Source organism: Lepisma saccharinum, chromosome 7 (genome assembly GCF_977018435.1).
Source record: "Lepisma saccharinum chromosome 7, izLepSacc3.1, whole genome shotgun sequence".
In the NCBI taxonomy this organism is placed as follows: Eukaryota; Metazoa; Arthropoda; class Insecta; order Zygentoma; family Lepismatidae; genus Lepisma; species Lepisma saccharinum.
In genome coordinates, this window is record NC_139235.1 from 13,542,545 (window position 1) to 13,561,731 (window position 19,187).

The 19,187-nt window shown below is 36.4% G+C and overlaps 1 protein-coding gene across 2 annotated transcripts; it reads left to right on the forward strand.

The window, feature by feature from the left end:
- Positions 1 to 243: 243 nt before the first annotated feature.
- LOC145989738 (uncharacterized) lies at positions 244 to 15,579 on the forward strand. 2 transcript variants are annotated; one of them, XM_083125011.1, is made up of 3 exons: positions 244 to 439; positions 6,842 to 7,253; positions 12,850 to 15,579. In XM_083125011.1, exons 2-3 carry the CDS (start codon positions 6,874 to 6,876, stop codon positions 13,490 to 13,492), a joined length of 1,023 nt encoding a protein of 340 aa, XP_082981137.1. In that variant the 5' UTR covers positions 244 to 439; positions 6,842 to 6,873; the 3' UTR covers positions 13,493 to 15,579. The 2 variants fall into 2 exon arrangements, with proteins under 2 accessions (XP_082981137.1, XP_082981138.1); XM_083125012.1 differs by lacking the exon at positions 244 to 439 and adding an exon at positions 3,554 to 3,573.
- The last annotated feature ends 3,608 nt before the right edge of the window (positions 15,580 to 19,187 follow it).

Here is a 19,187-nt window from a genome sequence, read left to right on the forward strand (position 1 = left end):
AATACGCAGATAAACGATCAACATGCTTGTAACAAAATGCAAGTCGTACAAATACTTTCCGGGTAAAAATCCTTTCTCGTTCTGCTTGTATCAAATTGTTTCATCTCTCTACATCCTTCAAACAAAAAAAAAAGGATAACAGCTGACAGCAAAACAGTAACAGTGGTGATTTCTTTTATTTCATTTAGGAGAACCACCAGCTTCAAAACTGGATATGTCCTAAAATTTATCGTAAGTCAGTCACAAATAAAGTGGTTCTCCTAAATGAAATAAATAAATCACTACCACTGTTACTGTTGTGCTGTCAGCTGTTATCTTGTTTGTTTTGTTTTAAGGGTTTTCAATTTCTCATGTTTTGATAACATATTCCCATCTAACAGTTGATTCTGGATAAGAATGGTTTTACGTACGATAAATTAGTTAAGAGTAATCTTTTAAAGTAAGTTCTATTGCCTTTCTCAAAAAAAAAAAAATATATAATATTTGTGTGCAGTATTTCTCTGTTTATTGTATTCTATAAATTACCACGTTCCACTAGGACGTAATATTAAATCTGCGTATTGCTCCCATCGCCCCTACTTTTTAGAGAAAGTTATTTTTTTAATAAGTGGGAACATTGCCAAAAAAGTTTCTGAGTTTGAAAAATTCTATATCCATTTTTAAGTATGTTCCATTCCACATTAAATTTACAATTTCAAAACTGCTACAATGGTAATTTAACTTGCTGTTAAACGGGTCGTGTGACCCGTATATTATAAGGGTTGACCAAATGAAAGACTTTTGTCGCAGCGTCGTAGCTTTACTAACGAGCAGCTAGGGACAGCATTAGCAACTTGGATATACATGCTAACGGAACCAAACATAACCTGCCTAACCTATCCACGCAGGCATATAATAGCTGAAATAAACATGTAAATATGTTAGGCAGTTTAGATTTTGTCTATTTAAACTATTATATGTATTCGTGGGTAACAGTTCGTTATATTGGAGACATTAAAATCTGATATTTTGTGTTTTTCATGGTTCGTAGTTACGAATTGTGTATTGCGGAACATAGTTCAAGGTGCCATTATGCTTTTTACATGAAAACAAACACAATTTTTCACATATAGAGTAGTGTTTGTTATTCATTTTTTCGCTTCCCTAACACAATATGGCGGGCACACGTTCACTAACGTTATCGGTATGCAGGGTTTCCAACCTTAGTCACCGAAAAATACCTACTATCGTGTTCGTCACGCGTGCAAATTGAACATTATACATGGGTAGCTGACGGATAGCCCCACGAACCATTTCTGATAAGGTTAGGTTTGGTTAGGTTAAGCAAGCATAGTTAAAAAAAAGGGGGGTTGGAAACACTGACCGGGGGTTACGTCATCAAACGTATGGAGCATCCAGTTCACATAGGAAAGCAATGGCAATTGTGCGTCGGTGAGATATTTCTCTTACAAAATACATGATTTCCCGGTCAAATAGATTCCTCGATGAAAGAAAATACCTTGACGAACGTTAGAAACCTTAGAGAAAGTAGTAAAAAGTAGTACTCCGTAAGTAGTTTCTTGTGTAAAAATGAAGAAATGTGTCTCCGATATAACGAATTGTTACTGTATACATGTATAGGTTAGGCAGGTTGGGTTTGGTGCTGTTAGCATGTATTTCCAAGTTGCTAATGCTGTCCCTAGCCGCTCGTGCTTAACTACGCAGAGCTTTGTGTTTGCTCTGTTAGGTGGTGTTGCATGTGAGAAAGCATACAACCTCTGACAATAAAGTTCGGTGAATGATCCGGAATATCGAAAGTAGACGAATTCTTAATGAAACCTACCTTACTGTCCTTCGAAGTAGTCCCCTCCCATGGCTATGCACCATTGAGAAGGGCTGTACATGTCCTGGAAACTTTTAGAAAAGTCTTCTTTCGGGATGGTGTTCAACACCCTCGTCATGTTCCGTTCGATGTCCGGAATATCCTCAAATCTCTGACCTTTCAAAGCGATTTTGGGGCATGGGAAGAGAAAGAAATCTGGAGGATTCAGATCCAAATTTCTTGCAATGCATTGCTACAGAGGATGAGAGCTGGTGGGTGAGGTACGACCCTGCAACGAAACGCCAAAGCATGGAATGGCGTTCTCCTGCATCACCCCGTCGGAAGAAGGCCAAGGTGGAAAAATTGCTGTTCCCTCCGGCAGGAATTCCTTGTGGATCATGCCATCACTGTCAAAGAAAGTGATAAGCATCGTCTTGATGCGTGATTTTTACACCTTGACCTTCTTTCGACGGGGTGATGCAGAAAAACGCCATTCCATGCTTTGGCGTTTCGTTGCAGGGTCGTACCTCACACACCAGCTCTCATCTTCTGTAGCAATGCATTGCAATAAATTTGGATCTGAATCCTCCAGATTTCTTTCTCTTCCCACGCTTCAAAATCGCTGTGAAAGGTCAGAGATTTGAGGATATTCCGGACATCCAACGGAACGTGACGAGGGTGTTGAACACCATCCCGAAAGAAGACTTTTCTAAAAGTTTCCAGGACATGTACAGCTGTTCTCGACAGTGCATAGCCATGGGAGGGAACTACTTCGAAGGTCAGTAAGATAGGTTTCATTAACAATTTGTCTACTTTCGATATTCAGGATCATTCACCGAACTTTATTGTCAGAGGTTGTATATTGTATGCATACCTGGTATGGTCTGATGGCGCAGTGTGTTGTTTACATGTGCAGAAGCACGTTTACAACATGGATTCATCAAAAATGGGCCCAGCGAGCAGTTATTCAATTGCACAGGTGTGCCGTGATCTGTTGCAGCGTTTCTGCTGGGAGGTCCTCGACCATCCTCTCTACAGCCCGATTTCTCTCCCTGCGACTACCACATCTTTGGGCCACTAAAAAAAAAAATCTGAAGGGCCGCCGGTTTGCCAACGATGCTGAGGTCCGTGATGCCGTTGAAGATCGGTTCCGCAGTCAACCATGGACGTTCTTCGCTCAGGGTATTGACACGCTGGGACACTTGCTTGAACAGACAAGGTGACTATGTGTAGAGCATATGTCACCCATGGATCACTTTTACTTCCTGTATGTTCATATATTCAAACTAATAAATCATTATAATGATTTTCTGTAATTACAGAAAAGAACCAAGAGTCTTACTTATAGAATACCCAATGGAATTTTTTGGAACAGTTACTTTTAGATAAACCTTTGCTGTTTTTGAGGTAGTATGAAACCATTTTAGAGTTCGGAAACTTGTATGCAGAGTAGGATACATAACATTACCAGCTAAATTACTCATTGCCATCTTCAATTGCTTTGTTGTGTGCAAATCAAAGATGAATGAAAACATACTGCAAACAACACTGTTTATAACTTCAACATCATACATGATGTATGAATGAAAATACTGCTAAACAATTTATCTGGTATATCTTTTACATCCCACTGTTTAGAGCTACCGATGTTAGAATATATTCTGAAATGGGCTCTAGTTCTGATTCTTTAATTCCGAACTAATCTGGTATACATATTTTTTTTACACGGTTCGATGGTAACAGATTCGAATGTTTAATTACTTTTGGTATCAGTGAGTGCTTTAATATTATTTTTTTTAAATATTTTCAATAAATATTTCATACAATAACTAAGTTGTAACACTGCTTGTTTTATCAAAATCTTTTGGTAAATACCTACATGTCCCACAGAAGTAACGTGATAGGAAATGTACATATATATATATATATATATATTTACAGCCCTTAAATAGAAGAAATACAAAATTAAATTTCCCAGAAAATCAGATATATGTACAAGGGTCGTTCAAGGTTGACCGGGATTTTCGTACGTAAAAAATCGATGAATAGCCGGATCATGATGAAACGTGCAGGTGACGTAATGTATTCCTTCGCGAGTAACTAGCGCCCGGCATGACGTATTTCACGCATGCGCAGCAGTTGCAGCGAACATGGCGGCAAGCAGTGTGTCTGTGGCTGTGGAGCAGCGGTGTGTAATCAAATTTCTCGTGAAGGAGAAAGTGAAACCAGCTGATATTTTCAGACGATTGCAAGCACAGTATGGTGAACAAACGATGTCGCGGACAAGAGTGTACGAATGGTGTGAGCAGTTTCGTGAAGGACGGGAGCTGGTGACAAATGAAGCGCATGGACACATTCGTCCGACTGCAGTCACACCAGTGAATATCGCACGTGTTGAGCAAATGATTCTTGAGAACCGGCGAGTAACAGTGCGGGATATTGCTGCCGAGGTGAATATCAGTGTCGGGAGTGTTGAGACAATCATTCACGACCACTTATGCTTCCGCAAAATCTGTGCAAGGTGGGTTCCCCGCCAGCTGACATTCGATCAGAAGTGGACATGCAGGATGGTCTGTGAACAGCTACTGAATCGGTTTTGAGCAGAAGGTGATGAATTGTTGCAATCCATCATCACGTGTGATGAAACATGGTTGCACAATTCAACCCCAGAGACCAAAAGACGCAGCATATAGTGGCGGCATAAAGGTTCCCCGCCCCCCAAGAAAAGCAAAATGCAGCCGTCCGCTGGAAAGATCATGGCAAGTGTCTTCTGCGACATGAAGGGCGTTATCCATGTGGGTTTTCTGGACAAAGGGAGCACGATTAATGCCCAGTATTACTCCACATTGTTGAGTGGTGCTGTACGAAAGTCCATTCGCAAGAAAAGACCTGGGATGTTGTCTGGAAATGCCATTCTTCTCCATGACAATGCCCGCCCTCACACAGCCAATGTGACAACAACAACTCTGGCCGGCATGCGCTTTGAAGTTCTGCCCCATGCCCCCTACAGTCCGGATTTAGCCCCAAGTGATTATCATTTGTTTGCACCCCTTAAAGATCATCTGGGAGGGAAGAAATTCACAACAGACGAAGCACTGCGGAGCGATGTCCTCCAGTGGCTACGACAACAACCAAGTTCTTTCTATGCCAAAGGAATTCGGGAGCTGCCAGAACGATGGCAACGGTGCTTCGGCGTGCACGGAGAATACTTTGAACAACTGACATAGTTTGGTGTTTCTTCTCTGCAGAAATAAAAGTCCCGGTCAACCTTGAACGACCCTTGTAGTACTACAAAATATAACAAAATTGGTATGGGTGGGATGTTTTAGTTATTGAAATTGAACAGAATGTTCAAAGTTAGTTTCTGAACGTGAGATCAGATTGTGTATTATTTTCTGTTTGAAACGATTAATCTTGCAGTACTGAAATCTGGCTCACTCTAAAATATGAAGCCAATTATTTATTCCGTCCCCTTTAAAAAGGTTATAACACCATTAAGCCTTGTTTCCATGATTATGAAAAACTAAATATGCCGACCAAGGCAGTAATTTATTTTATTAATTTATTTAGTTTTTTTAAAAAGGTACAGAAATGAACGTTTTCGAAAACTGCCCTTGTTTTTGTGGGTCACATTCCATGCGAAACCATCCAATGATGGTTGCATGACCATTTTAGAAAAAAATAATTTTTAGTACATAGGTTTGTACATGTTTCTAGATATCAAAACCAATGTTAAAAAAAATTATTGTCTTTAGTTCTCCTGGGGCAGCCATTTTTCCAACATGGCGCATGTTTTTTTTTGCTCATGTAGCAGTATACAGAAACCTTAATATCTCAAAAACCATTAGATCTAGAGACCTGAAACAAAATTCATTTTGTAGCTAATGAAGTATACTTCCTATGATATTCAGGTATGTTTTGCTTGAAATTGCATCGTAAGTACGAAAATTATGGTGGAAAATGGGGTAACAATAGTTTAAAAATTGCATTTTTAAGCCTGATTTTTTTAATGAAGGGGTTTAGTCTAAGGCTTGATTTTTTTTCATGTGTAGACCTACCTGCAGGGTGTCTGTAAATAAAATATCAGTGCCTAGAAATGCACCCCTTTTCTACAGCATGAGCTCAAACATGGTCGTTCATTGAATTTTGACAGTTTTCGGGGTTAAATATCTCAGATGGGTCCCCTTTAAAAATTCTGAAAGTTGGCACATAGGAAGCCCTTTATGAACCTAACTCACAGTAAAAATCTCAACTTTTAGATTCAACTCGTTTTAGTCAATTGGTAACCTAATTTCTGACGTTGCAAAGTAAGGTTAAACTACATCCCATACTTAGAATAATGAAGTCTTTTATTTTTTAAATTTGGGTTAAATAAAGCCTCAGAAAGTTTAGTAACATAAGGTTTTAATAATTAACTTACCACAAATTGAAATCACAAGGTATGACAATTGAAAATCTGCAAAATTTCATTGCAAAAGGTTTGATTTATTAGGTACCCACGACCAGTTGGTATTGTCAGCTCGTTTCCTATTCATTCTCTTTGTTAAACCAGGCAGGATTCTTTGTTCTTTCACTAAGTTCCTAAGTAAATTATCAGAAAAAAAAACATGCGCCATGTTGGAAAAATGGAGCTAAAGACAATAATTTTTTTGAACATTGGTTTTGATATCTAGAAACATGTACAAACCTATGTACTAAAAATGATTTTTTTTTTAAATGGTCATGCAAACCACCATTGGATGGTTTGGCATGGAATGACCCTATGGGGACTGCTACTAGAAAGAGAGAGAGAGCACAGTTAACTCCCCCCCCCCCCCCGAAGGCTGTGGATTTTTCTAAAATGGTCATGCAACCAAATATTTTAAAATTGGTTGATTTGACATGGAATGACCCTTGTGCAAATGAAACTTGTTCCCCGAAGTTTGTCAGAATCAAGAATTACAATGGTCAGTGTCTATATAATTTGATTTTAAATTACTCTTGTAATTAACCCGATTTTCTTTTCAAGAAATTATTTGCTATTTTTATTCTTTTCATCAGATTTGGGCACTTCACTTCAGTAAGACATAGACATGGAGAGCTCAATGAAGGATTGCAAGTTACTTGATTCCAATGATGAGACATTTGTAAGTGGTTTAAAATATGTAAAGGAAGAGGTAAACATTGAGTCTTTTGATACAGTGGATGAATTCACATCCTGTGGAGTAGTGAAGGTGGAAAATGAAGAAGACAGTATGTTTTCAGGGAGTTTTTCAACTGCTGTGCATGAGGAATTTCGCACCAATGAAAGTGATTATGACTATCCAGTACAAAAACAAGAAGGCATTGATCTTGATGAAGGAAATGTGTCTACATTAAATATTAAAGAAGAATACCTTCCTCTTTCTGATGAAATGTCAGAAATGATAACAAGCAGAGAGGATATGAAGGATGAACCTCTACGAAATGAAGGGTAATTATACTTTACTTGGCTTAATATACTTTTTAATCTCTAATACTTCATACATTATATAAGTTACAATACTGGTGTGTTCTATCAAAATATTTTAGTAAATACACAAGTTCCATTGTTAAAGTTTTAAATTGGTGAGAATTTAGCATTGCAATTAGACCACACTAATCTGGCATAGCTTTGCTTTAAAATTTTGGTCACACATATGAAATAATCACAATGTATTCAAATAACTATAATCATGAAGTAAACATTTCACCGATTAATTTCTGGGAAAGAAAATGATAAAAATTTGTCAATTTTGTAACTTTTGTTAAGGAATTTAGACTCCATGAAAATGTTATATAACAGTTTAGAAACTTTGTAAGGTAGCCTACTTTGTCTTGGAATAAGTTTTGGATGGTTTTTATGATAAAATATATAGTCAGCCCTTTTTTGGATTTTAAATTGAGGAAATTGATAGAAAATGCCAGGCAAAATGCTAGTTGTTTTTAACCCTAGCTTACCCATGTGGTACAAGAAACTTACTTACCTGAAGGGGGGTGGGGGCTCACAGACCCACACTTTTTTTATCACTCATTTTCAAGAAACCATTTTGTTATTAAATCACTGCTTCTTTTGTTGATTAAATATGTTTATTATTTATTAATTACTATAATAGTTACAAAAATTACCATCATTTATAAATAATAATAACCAATTATTGCATGAGTGTCGCACACGAATTTTACCATTAGCTAAAGCTCACAAAAACCACAATAATTTTTATTGATGCTTTTTCGTTCATATAGGAGGCAGTTGTTTATTAATTATAATTATGCAAAAATTACCATCACTACAAACCAATTTTACACTGTCAATGGCATGTGTGTCTCAAATAACACACATTCAAAAATGGCATCTGGTAGAACCAACAAGTGCATTTTACACTATTTACATTACATTTATATTTCTATGAACAAAAGTAGTACAGAAATATTGAGAACAAGGTATTTTATTTTCATTTTTTCATCCCCCTCGGGTAAGCTAGGGTTAACTTTTAATGGACAGTTGTTAGTTCACATATGTGCCAGTCCGATGTGATACCAACAACACATAATTTCTATGAAAGTACAGATGATACTTCAGTTCATTTATATGCATGTGAAGGTCTGACATACTCAAGTTCCAGCACAATATCAGTATTGGATGTTGGTCCAAAGCTGGTTTTAGTTTTTAGTGAAGTATTTTTAAATTTAAAAATAGTAAATAATAGGGTTGAGCCAATATCACTGCAAATTGATACTGATACTAGTGCCAGTATTACTGATTCCCACCAATACTGATACTTGAAAATTGTAACAATTCAAGGTGATTCAGATTATTTATAATTTTAATATGTGTTCATGTTTCAGGGAATGAATAGCAAATTAGGTGAAGATTTTCACACCAGGTGTGCATTTATTTCAATATCGTTGGTACGGGCAGGCTGTTATTTGTAGGGGGGATGGGGGATTTCCCCTTCTGGGTACTCGTGTCCCCCCATCTGCTTGATACATTTTATACATGGGGTAAAATGTTATATGGCATGAAGTCATTATCTCATGCTGTCTACACATGAAAAAAAATCAAGCCTTAGACTAAACCCCTTCATTAAAAAAATTGGGCTAAAAAATGCAATTTTTTAACTATTGTTACCCCATTTGCCACCATAATTTTCGTACTTACGATGCAATTTCAAGCAAAACATACCTGCATATAGGAAGTATACTTCATTAGCTACAAAATGAATTTTGTTTCAGGTGTCTAGCTTTAATGGTTTTTGAGATATTAAGGTTTCTGTATACTACTACATGAGCAAAAAAAAACATGCGCCATGTTGGAAAAATGGCTGCCCCAGGAAAACTAAAGAAAATATATTTTTTTGAACATTGGTTTTGATATCTAGAAACATGTACAAACCTATGTACTAAAAATGATTTTTTTTCTAAAATGGTCATGCAAACCACCATTGGATGGTTTGGCATGGAATGACCCTATGGGGACTGCTACTATAAAAAGAGAGAGAGCACAGTTACCCCCCCCCCCCCGAAGGCTGTGGACGCATCCCCCAAAGTTGTTCATCAAAATCCCCCTCACAAAAGAATTGTTCATCACAACCCTCCCCCCCCCACACACACACAGATATAGTTAGGATAAACACACAGTAATCAGTAATTGGTTTTTGTTTGAATGTCTATAATTTGATTTTTCTTTAAATTAAATTTTGAAATTCGTAAGCTTTTCACCAGAGGCGGCACGTTTAAAAAAATTGGTGAGGGGCAAAGCTTGGCGTAAACAATATTTGATATATGTAAATATACATATCTGTCCCTGTCGGCAAATTGGGGGGGGCAGAAAGTGCCTATGCTTTACACAACAAAATCTGACAGTATTTTACAATTATCCAGTAAGTCGTAGCTCAGGAACACTTATAGGAAAAAAATCGTGCCTGAAATAATTCAACACTAAAACTGATGTCCGCATGTTGGATGTTAGGAGCCGACTCGGAAGTACAACAATTAAAACAGCTGGCCGAGATGCCAACAATCAAAAGGTGCATGACATTCAATACCTTTCATTCCAGTTGAAATTAAAAGTCTAAGGAAAGAAAAAGCACGGCTCACTTTCATGTTTGCTACAGGAAATAGTGTTCTTGTGGGTCTTGTTAAGTCACGAAGTAGATGCTGAATATCTAATAACCACAACTAAAAATAATTAACCAGTCAGTCAATTGAAACAATCACTCCATTTTTGTGTGAAGATAACAAAAAAGGTAAAGTGCTCCCCTGTGCATAGCACCACGCCATGAAGGCGTATAGGGGGTGTGGGGGTAACGCCCCACACTTTCTTGATCCAGTCGTGAGTGGGGGTGATGTGATCAATGGTAGCTAAACTATAAAATTTTGTCCCATCATGCAAGCCCCCCCTCCTGTGGGCACCCCTAATAGACAGTATGAGTTTGTCCCCATGCTGCAAGTGGAAGCGATTTTTCAAGTTATTATATCATGTATGAAATATATGATATAGACAAATTTTCAGTCATTCTTTATGGATAAAAAACTGCAACAACTTAAACTTCAAGTTATAGCTAATGAAATGGGACTTTTTTTTCAATGACAGATAAAATCTTCAACGTGCCCTCTTTCCATTCATGTATTTTTCTACTCCATGAGAAGTGTTGTATTCCCAAGAGAACAAGTAAAATAATACTCCCATATGCACAATGCTAAGTTTTCTCCTCCTATGACCATCTAGCGCACATATCTCTTTTCTTCAGCTCACCGCGGAGAAAGTTTGGTGGAGGAGGAGCAGTTTAGGATCTGGACACAAACCCTTCCTCCTGCCCTTAATGTAAAAGAAGTACTCCTTTATCAACAAAACTATTTATTACACTTGTTGAGCAATAGGATATACGTCTTGAGTGGATAGTAGTAGTTCCCATTTCTTCCTATAATATTGTTGCAAAAATAAATTTGAGCTGACCCACTCCGATACCACCAGTACTGGCTCAACCTTAGTAAAGAATAAATCTTTGAAACATAGTGCATAGTTAAGGAAGATTTGGATTTCGGATAGAGGGTATATTCCAAATTATATTACCGTACTCTACACTAACTGCTTTAAAATTTGAGCTTACAAGGTGAAGTCCACTTAAGTTGAATTCTGTATACACTATGTTATTAATTTCTCAAATATATTTAATAATAATAATAATAATTAATTTCTTCATCATTTCAGCATGCACTATGTTAATTATATTTTTATAACTATTCATTTAATGTGTTGCATATGTTTTCTAATAACACTGCTCAACATTTGAAAGAAGTTGAATGATATTTTGAAATTAACAGGTGAACCTTAATGGATTTGTCATGCTGAGTTTGAAAATGATATCTGTTTTCTTCTCTATCACGTCAAGTTTTTCACAAATGGCACAAACTGGATTTGGTTGATGAGTGTACTACTGGTGCAGGTGTAGCCTACAATGGATATGGATAACAAATCACACACACACAATAATTTAATGCCAATACTTTTTACACACATGATGGTAAGTGGGCTATGTGATGAAATAAGCCTGTCATATCAGTAAAGTGTCATATTTTAGAGCATTTGTTACCATGTGCTAAGATCTTGTAAGAAAGAAATAGTTAGGTGCTGCTAATACAATTTAATCATGGGAATAACATGTTCTTTCTTCTCGACTTCTTGTCTGTGGTACCTTTGAAGCAGGAACATCCCTTTTTAGCATCGAGCAGTAATCTGTCATCTGCATTATACCTGCCCTAGTGTCTTAAATGTCTGTCTTGAAACTTACCCAGGCTACATTTTCAGATTGGGTTATTGTATTTTCAAATTAGCTGTCGGCCATCAATTTTTAGATTTGTGGGCCAATAGAAATGCAATCCTTAAGTTTATCCAAAGTGATTGATGGGATTTTCCTGGCAGTATGCTGAAAGCATTTGCTTTCTCTATTCAGTGCCTTCACGAACTGTTTCATTATGTCTAACTTGAATAAATATGGTGGAAGTGAGACTTGAGACTGATCAAGCAATTTTTGACGTGACACATGGTGACAGACAATCTCAACGTAGCTAAGTTTTGTCCTGGCTGTCCCATTCACAAAGAAAGAAAGGTATTTGGTGCTTCCAGCCTGCAACCTTAGCAACAAACCTATTACTTTGAAATCGCCACATACATACCACCTGACCAGTGTTCTTCATATTTCACTTTATAGTGCATTATCTTTACATTTTCATAGATTCCTTCATCGAAACTTAATAAGCTATTCAGACATATAGAAACACATTGCCATTATGTTGTAGTACATATTTCAAGTTTGTCTTCAATACACTATAAACCACCCCGTAGAATTGAAACCGCTTCCACTTCCCTTTGGTAAATTTAATTTCTGTAGTAGGTCATTCAAGTGCTCTTGTGTGAACACTTACGGCATGCCACCACTTGTACCAAAATATGCATGGTATGCGTTTATCACAAATTCATTAGTTCTGTCTTTGCCTCTTCACCAAATATCTGCCACAAATATAACAAAATAGGACTAGAGAATTCATAGGGTGATTTCAGACTAAAGCAACGTACAAAACATGTCACTTGGGAATGAGCCAATCAATGACAATGTTGCACACTGTAGTGGCATGACAAGCTGCGCAAGTCTGCATTTGATTGGTGAAATCTCGCGTGCACTTCCGACCTGACATTCTGATCACTTTCACTTTCAAGAACAAAACAAACAAATGCCACTTAGTGGGTAAATTGAAAAAGTGAAAAATTAAAAACCAGAGTTTTTAAAACACAGATGTTGATGAAAAATTCGAACCTGTTGCAAAATCATCTGCCAAGGGACTGTTATAAAACACACTCACATCAAAATCTTCGGAACCCATGTTGAGCAGTGCAATTAATCAAAGTGAAGTTTCCTCAATTTTGCTCTCTTCTAACACTAATCTTGTTTAAGAATTTCTAAGCTTTATAGGATTGTAATGTAATTGTACTTTGCATAGCAGTATGTCATCAACTTTCACCCAATTAATCAAATATCTTCACATTTCAGAAATCAGCTAATGGACATACCAGCTAACACAAATCATGTGATTGATGTATTTGAAAGTAAAGAATTTGGTTCAATTCACTACTGTAATACTTGCAACATAGTGCTTCCTTTGAAAAGCAGTTTAGATGATCACTTGCAAAATCATGAAGAAGAAAAAGTTTTCAAGTGCAGTTATTGCGAAAAAGAATTTATGACAAAGAAAAAACTGATATTTCACCTTAGAATTCATGAAGGAATTCGTCCGTTCCAATGTACTCAGTGCAAAAAAGACTTTACGCGGAAGCAAAACCTCATTAGGCATATGAAAATTCATGTTGCAGTTCGTCCCTTCAAGTGTAATATTTGTGAGAAAAAATTTTTGGACAGTAGTCAATTGAAACGACATCAAACAATTCATGATGAGCATCGCCCATTCAAATGTAATCATTGTGATAAATCATATACCTGTACACAAAACTTAAATAGGCACCGTAAAATCCACGAAGAGATTCTTCCATTCAAGTGCAGTCAATGTGAAAAAGCTTTTACAGAAAAATCAAAATTAAATAGACATCTAAAAGTTCATAAAAGCATTGCACCGTATAAACTACCCTTATCATTTGCAATAACATTACCACTTGACAGATTTTTAAACATTATTTAATTCCAATTTGAATCATTTTAAGAGGCATTAACAGAAGTTTTTAATATTATTATTGGTACCAACTGTATGTGTTTTGATGGTATCACAAACTAAGATCATGGTTGTTTTCTTCCAATTTTTTATCACTTTACTTCCATAGTCCTCCATATCACTTCATCAAAATTCTACTTCAATAAGCACAAGAAAATTGGACAACTAGAAAATAGCAGATACTGTATTTCACCACATAATCATTGCACTCTGTTTTTGTTCAGTCCAAAATTTTATTTATACCCTTTCATTGTGTAATTGTCACATCGGTGTGTCAGAATTATAGTGGTGCAGAACCTTTGGACACGGAAGATTATATTTTATAAACCCGTACCTAGTAACACTGAGTAAATTTTTTCAAGTTAATACAGGGTGAGTCATAAGTCTCCATACAAATTGTGAAAATTTTCCTTTTCAGGAAGGTGAACCAATGAAAAAGAGACGCCACTAACGGAGGAAGAACAGATTGACATCATTCTGTTGGCTGGGACCCATCGCCTCTGCGGAAATTGGAATCCGCCAAAGCAGTGTCATGCGCATTTTGCAAATGAACAAGTGGCACCCATACAAGCTGCAGCTCTTGCAACATGTTACATCCTGACCGTAGAGCAGAGTTCCGTGAAAGGGCACTGAATTTCTTGATAAGTTTGGCCACGGTGTCATGGGTTATCTGCGTTCTGTGGGTTGCATTGAATGTACGTGCTACATGACGGCTGGTACCACTCCCAGCCAACAGAATGATGTCAATCCATTCTTCCTTCGTTAGTGGCATCTCTTTTTCGTTGGTTCACCTGCCTGACAAGGAAAAATAAACATTACTCACCGTTTTCACAATTTGTATGGAGACTTATGACTCACCCTGTATATGACCATAATGCACAAACCATTCAAGAACAACTAATGTGCTGACTTTTTTTTTTTCCAGACTTGCAAAATATTTGCTAAATTATCCGAAAGAAATTATGTGCGTCGATATGGAATATTCAATTTTAACGTACATTCACAAGTATTCTGTGCATCCTAATCTTTCACCAAAGACAGTTTACCTAGTAATAAATTATTTTCAAGTACCGTTGATACTAGTACATTTTTTCAAGCTTCACATAGTAGAAACACCCCACTTTTTCTGTTAAAATATTTGGCATAAAATCTGAGATGATTATGTGCTGAAATACAGTAAGTACAGCTCATACATCATGAATTGACCAGTCTCTTTACAACATTTTTTCATAAAGAATGTTTTTTTTTTTTTTTTGTGTATCCATAAGCAACAGTACAAGTAACTGGCAGTAAGAGAAATGCATTTCCTTGGCATTTCAAACCAGGCATTTTAGGGAAGGGGGGGAGCACTTTGTATATTTACTATTTAGAAATTATTTACAAGGTGGTGATGAAAAAAATAAGATCTTGTGAATACAGAAGTTAGTTTTTCTAAGGTATTGTTGTAATTAGACATTTTTCAAAGAAAACATTTATAGGTTTGAACATTACAGAATGTTTTCTTTGTGGAATTATGCTCGCATACTGCATAGATATGCATTAATTTTAAAAAAGTGTAAACTTCTGTGAGATATCAAGAATATGCAAATATCATTTATTGTCTTTATTTACATTCTTCTCATTTTTTATAGTTTTTTTTAACAAATTGTTGTTGAAAATTGATGTAATAATTTATAATCATTCACATGTCAATTTATATTGCATATCATCATTATGTTTGTGACAAAAACACTCCAACAAGAAGTTTTTGTACAAAAACTATGAACTGGGTTTTTAACTAACTGTTTCTGTTACAGAGACTGAGTCCCACGAATTCATCTTTTGTACTTATCGAAGTAGATACACTCTGAATGCACTTACTTGAAATAAATTATTGTGTAGGATTAAAATGTTAATTCCATTCATCTTTGTGACTGAAAAATCTGTCAAATTTTATATGTATTTTTGTATTGCATTTCTACATGTCCGTAAGTACACAATTTTGTTAAACATCTCTGTATATAGCAGTTAAAATAATTTTGTCTTATATATTATTGTTTTCTGTGTTTCTTTCTGTTTATACGTGTTTGAGATATTAAATATTTCGGAAGTGCCTTGAGCTTTTATTTATTTACATACTTTTCACCAAACTTGCCTGTTAACTATAATGTGTAGCCATGTTGTTTTAATTTGTAGCAAATAGACATCATCAGAGCCTTGTTTATATATATTTTTTTAAAGTCAATAGTAATCATTGTAAAATGGTAATTGTAGGCTCTGGATAATGGGCTTATTTTTTTAGCTTATTAGGCAAAAACATTTAAGACCTTAAGAATCATTATAATAGTGCAAAGATTGTATTATATTTTTGATGCTGCTTATTTTCTCTCCATACAGAGTAGGGTCCTTCATACAAAAGTTAAACGAAACTAGAAATAAAATACCCATGAATAGCAGAAAAAAACATTCTAGCACTCTCTGCACCATTAACAATTGCAATTTGTTAATAGTTCTATAACTTCCAACCAAGAAAATTTTCACTTGGGTTCATGATGCTCAGGGTGCACCATTGGAGTAATATTTTAAACATTTTTTTGCATTTTTTTCGGAGAAACTAGGAAGTAAAAGAGGTTCACATGGTAGATTGTACACTGGCTTCTCCCTGCCATATCTGGCGTGTTTTCTTGTGAAGAATTGGTTAAATTTCTTAAGTTTGAAGCATCGTGAAACTTTATTAACTTATACAGGGTGTCATTTTAATGGCGCCCACGGACCACAGATTCGTATAGAGGACATCAAAACAAACAACTTTTCTCAGTAACTTTTTCCTCGGTGCGTCGATTTGACGCTACAGCCATTCAAAAAAGGCTGTTTTGCAGCCTGGATGCTTGCAACCCAACACAACATTTAATCGTATCTGTGTCATCATTTCCTAAGGCGAAACGGTGCACGGCAGGGTTGCAAAGAACACACAATTTTTTTGAAAAATGACAAACTACCAACCACATTATTAGCTGTAAAACGAAGCGAGAAACGCGTCCAGTAGACCAAACATCATAACCTACCAGCCAGAAGATCAGCAGTCATCTCAGAACGAAGTGTCAATATCGGATTTTATCTCAGCCTACATGTCAAATATCAACAATAATAATTTTTATTGGACTTACAGTTTACATGTGGCTGTTTACGCCCAGCTACATGTCAAATATTTTCAAACTCGTTGCAAGGTTGATATCTATAGGTTTGTGTCCAGATGCCTTGCGATACTTTTGTGCTGATAACGGAAGTATCCTAGGTCCACATTGTTACATTACGGCTAAAACACGTACAACCACAGTAACAATGTAATGATGAATCAGTTGCGAATATAGTGCCCAGTTGTGAACTATTACATGTGTATCCGGTGCATAGATAAACACAGTTGTCGAAGACGAATTTCTATTACTACTACTTATATCCTTTTTTTTTTCAACCATTTTTGCCACTTGCCTTAGAATGCCCTGAATATACATTATATTTTTTTGTTGCTTATCTTCGGAATTTTGAGTTCTTTCATTTCTATTTTGTCATCTGTTCTGTGACACAGACAACTAGTATCAGAAGGACGAAGTGGATAGACTAAATTGTAGATGCCAACTTAGTAACTAGACTTGCAAATATTTCACATGTAAGCTGAGACAAAATTTGATATGACCGCTTCCACTTGAATTCTATTTTCTTTCTACCATTTTTCGTATTGTTTGTTTACTTCCTGTTAGGTTACAGAACTTGTTTTCTCGTTTTGTTTTACGGTACATAATGTGGCTGATTGTAGCTATGTCATTTTTCGTTGAATATGTGTGTTCCCAGCAACCCTGGAATGCATCGCTTCACGACGGGATATGACGTCACAAATGCAATCAAATGTTGTGTGTGGTTGCCAGCATTCAGGTGGCAAAATGGGCATTTTTGAATGACTGTAGCGCTGAACTGATGCACCAACGAGAAAAATGTTACTGAGAAAAGTTGTTTGTTTCCATGTCCTCTATACGTTTCCGTGGTGCATGGGCGCCATTAAATCAACGCCCCTGCACAAGAGATTAAGTCTGCATGCACATCTGTAATGTTGAGTTGTTATCTTGTATTATACAGGGTGTCTCAAAAGTAATAGGCAACCTGACACACGTGAAAGTACATGATAATAGAAGCAAAAAGTCTCAGTAAACATGGGTCTGCAAACGAGCCGTTTTCGAGATAATCACGAATGTGTGATTACAAGCTGCCACTGACTTAATTGTTTGTAAACGCCGTCCTAGTTGGTAAAATGCTAATAATGTGTACGGATATGTGGGTACAAGCTGTACCACCTCTCGGAAATGTTCTCTTTGATTGCAACGCGACCTCTCGGAAATGTTCTGTTTTGTAAACAAAGAGCAAACCTCAGATCGCGCAAGGAGTAAAGCACTCTGTGTTTACAAAATGTAATCAATGACGTCTTGTAACCACACATTCGCACACATTATTAGCATTTTACCAACTAGAACGACGTTTACAAACAATGAAGTCAGTGGCAGCTTGTAATCACACATTCGCAATTATCTTGAAAATGGTTCGTTTGCAAACCCATATGTTTACTGAGATTTTTTTTTTGCTTCTATTAACGTGTACTTTCACCTGTGTCAGTTTGTGCTATTACTTGTGAGACACCCTGTATATTAGAAAACTAAGAATTGCCTCTGAAAATCAGCAAATTCAAAGTGCTTGACGTGAAAAACTATTGAATTTTAGTAGTTATGAACCATAAAGAAACACATCTGAGTATAAACATCTGTGCTTGATCTCAAGTTTTCACTTTGTACTATTTTATGATATGTGGATAATACAACACTTCCATGTGAGTGGTAACCTCCATTGCAGAGTGGTTAGCACAGTGCCCTACAATGCCAGGGGTCCCACATGTGAATCCCAGCCTGGACATGTCTGTTCTTTGTGGGTGTCTCTTCGTCAACATCATCACTCATCCTCATATTTGCAATTAGTCAAAAGTGGAAGAAAGTGAACTAAAATAAGCCGTCATGTAAGTTTTCAAGGGTTATGTTCACATGCTCCCTCATTACATCATCAGACAGTATGAATATTGAGTAACCAAGCAGATGACTCAAACTTTCATTTATTTATTTGCCTGAGTTTCAGATGCAGTTCTGAAGGATCATTTTATACTGAAACAGTAACAACAGAATAGCAACAATACAAGATAGCACAGAAAATAAGCATAAAGGGTTACATATACATTCTTTGGAAACCTTGTTCTGGTAAGAATATGTCAACATTTGGAGGCAGGTTATTATGTAAGCAAGGAAGCCTTCAGAAACGGAACTGCTGTAGAAGGAAGAGCCTTGTAGTGAGATTGTGAAAGGGATTTACTTTGCAGGTAGGCTGTGAGGATACTACCATCTGTGACAAAAATATTGAACCCTCGGTTTACGTGTTTGTAAAATTGTACTCCGTGGGAGGAAAAAAAGTCAAATATACTTCATTGGAAAGCTACAAGTGTCTGCTTTTAAACAAAAGTAAGAAGAAGTGATTTTAACTCTGTCTGTTTTCTATTCAGACAAAAATGGTCATAAAAGTGTAGTTTTTCGGCTGTTTTTTACATAAGTCGAATTCAATTGTGTGTAGCTTCATGTAAAACAGTCGTAAAAATATG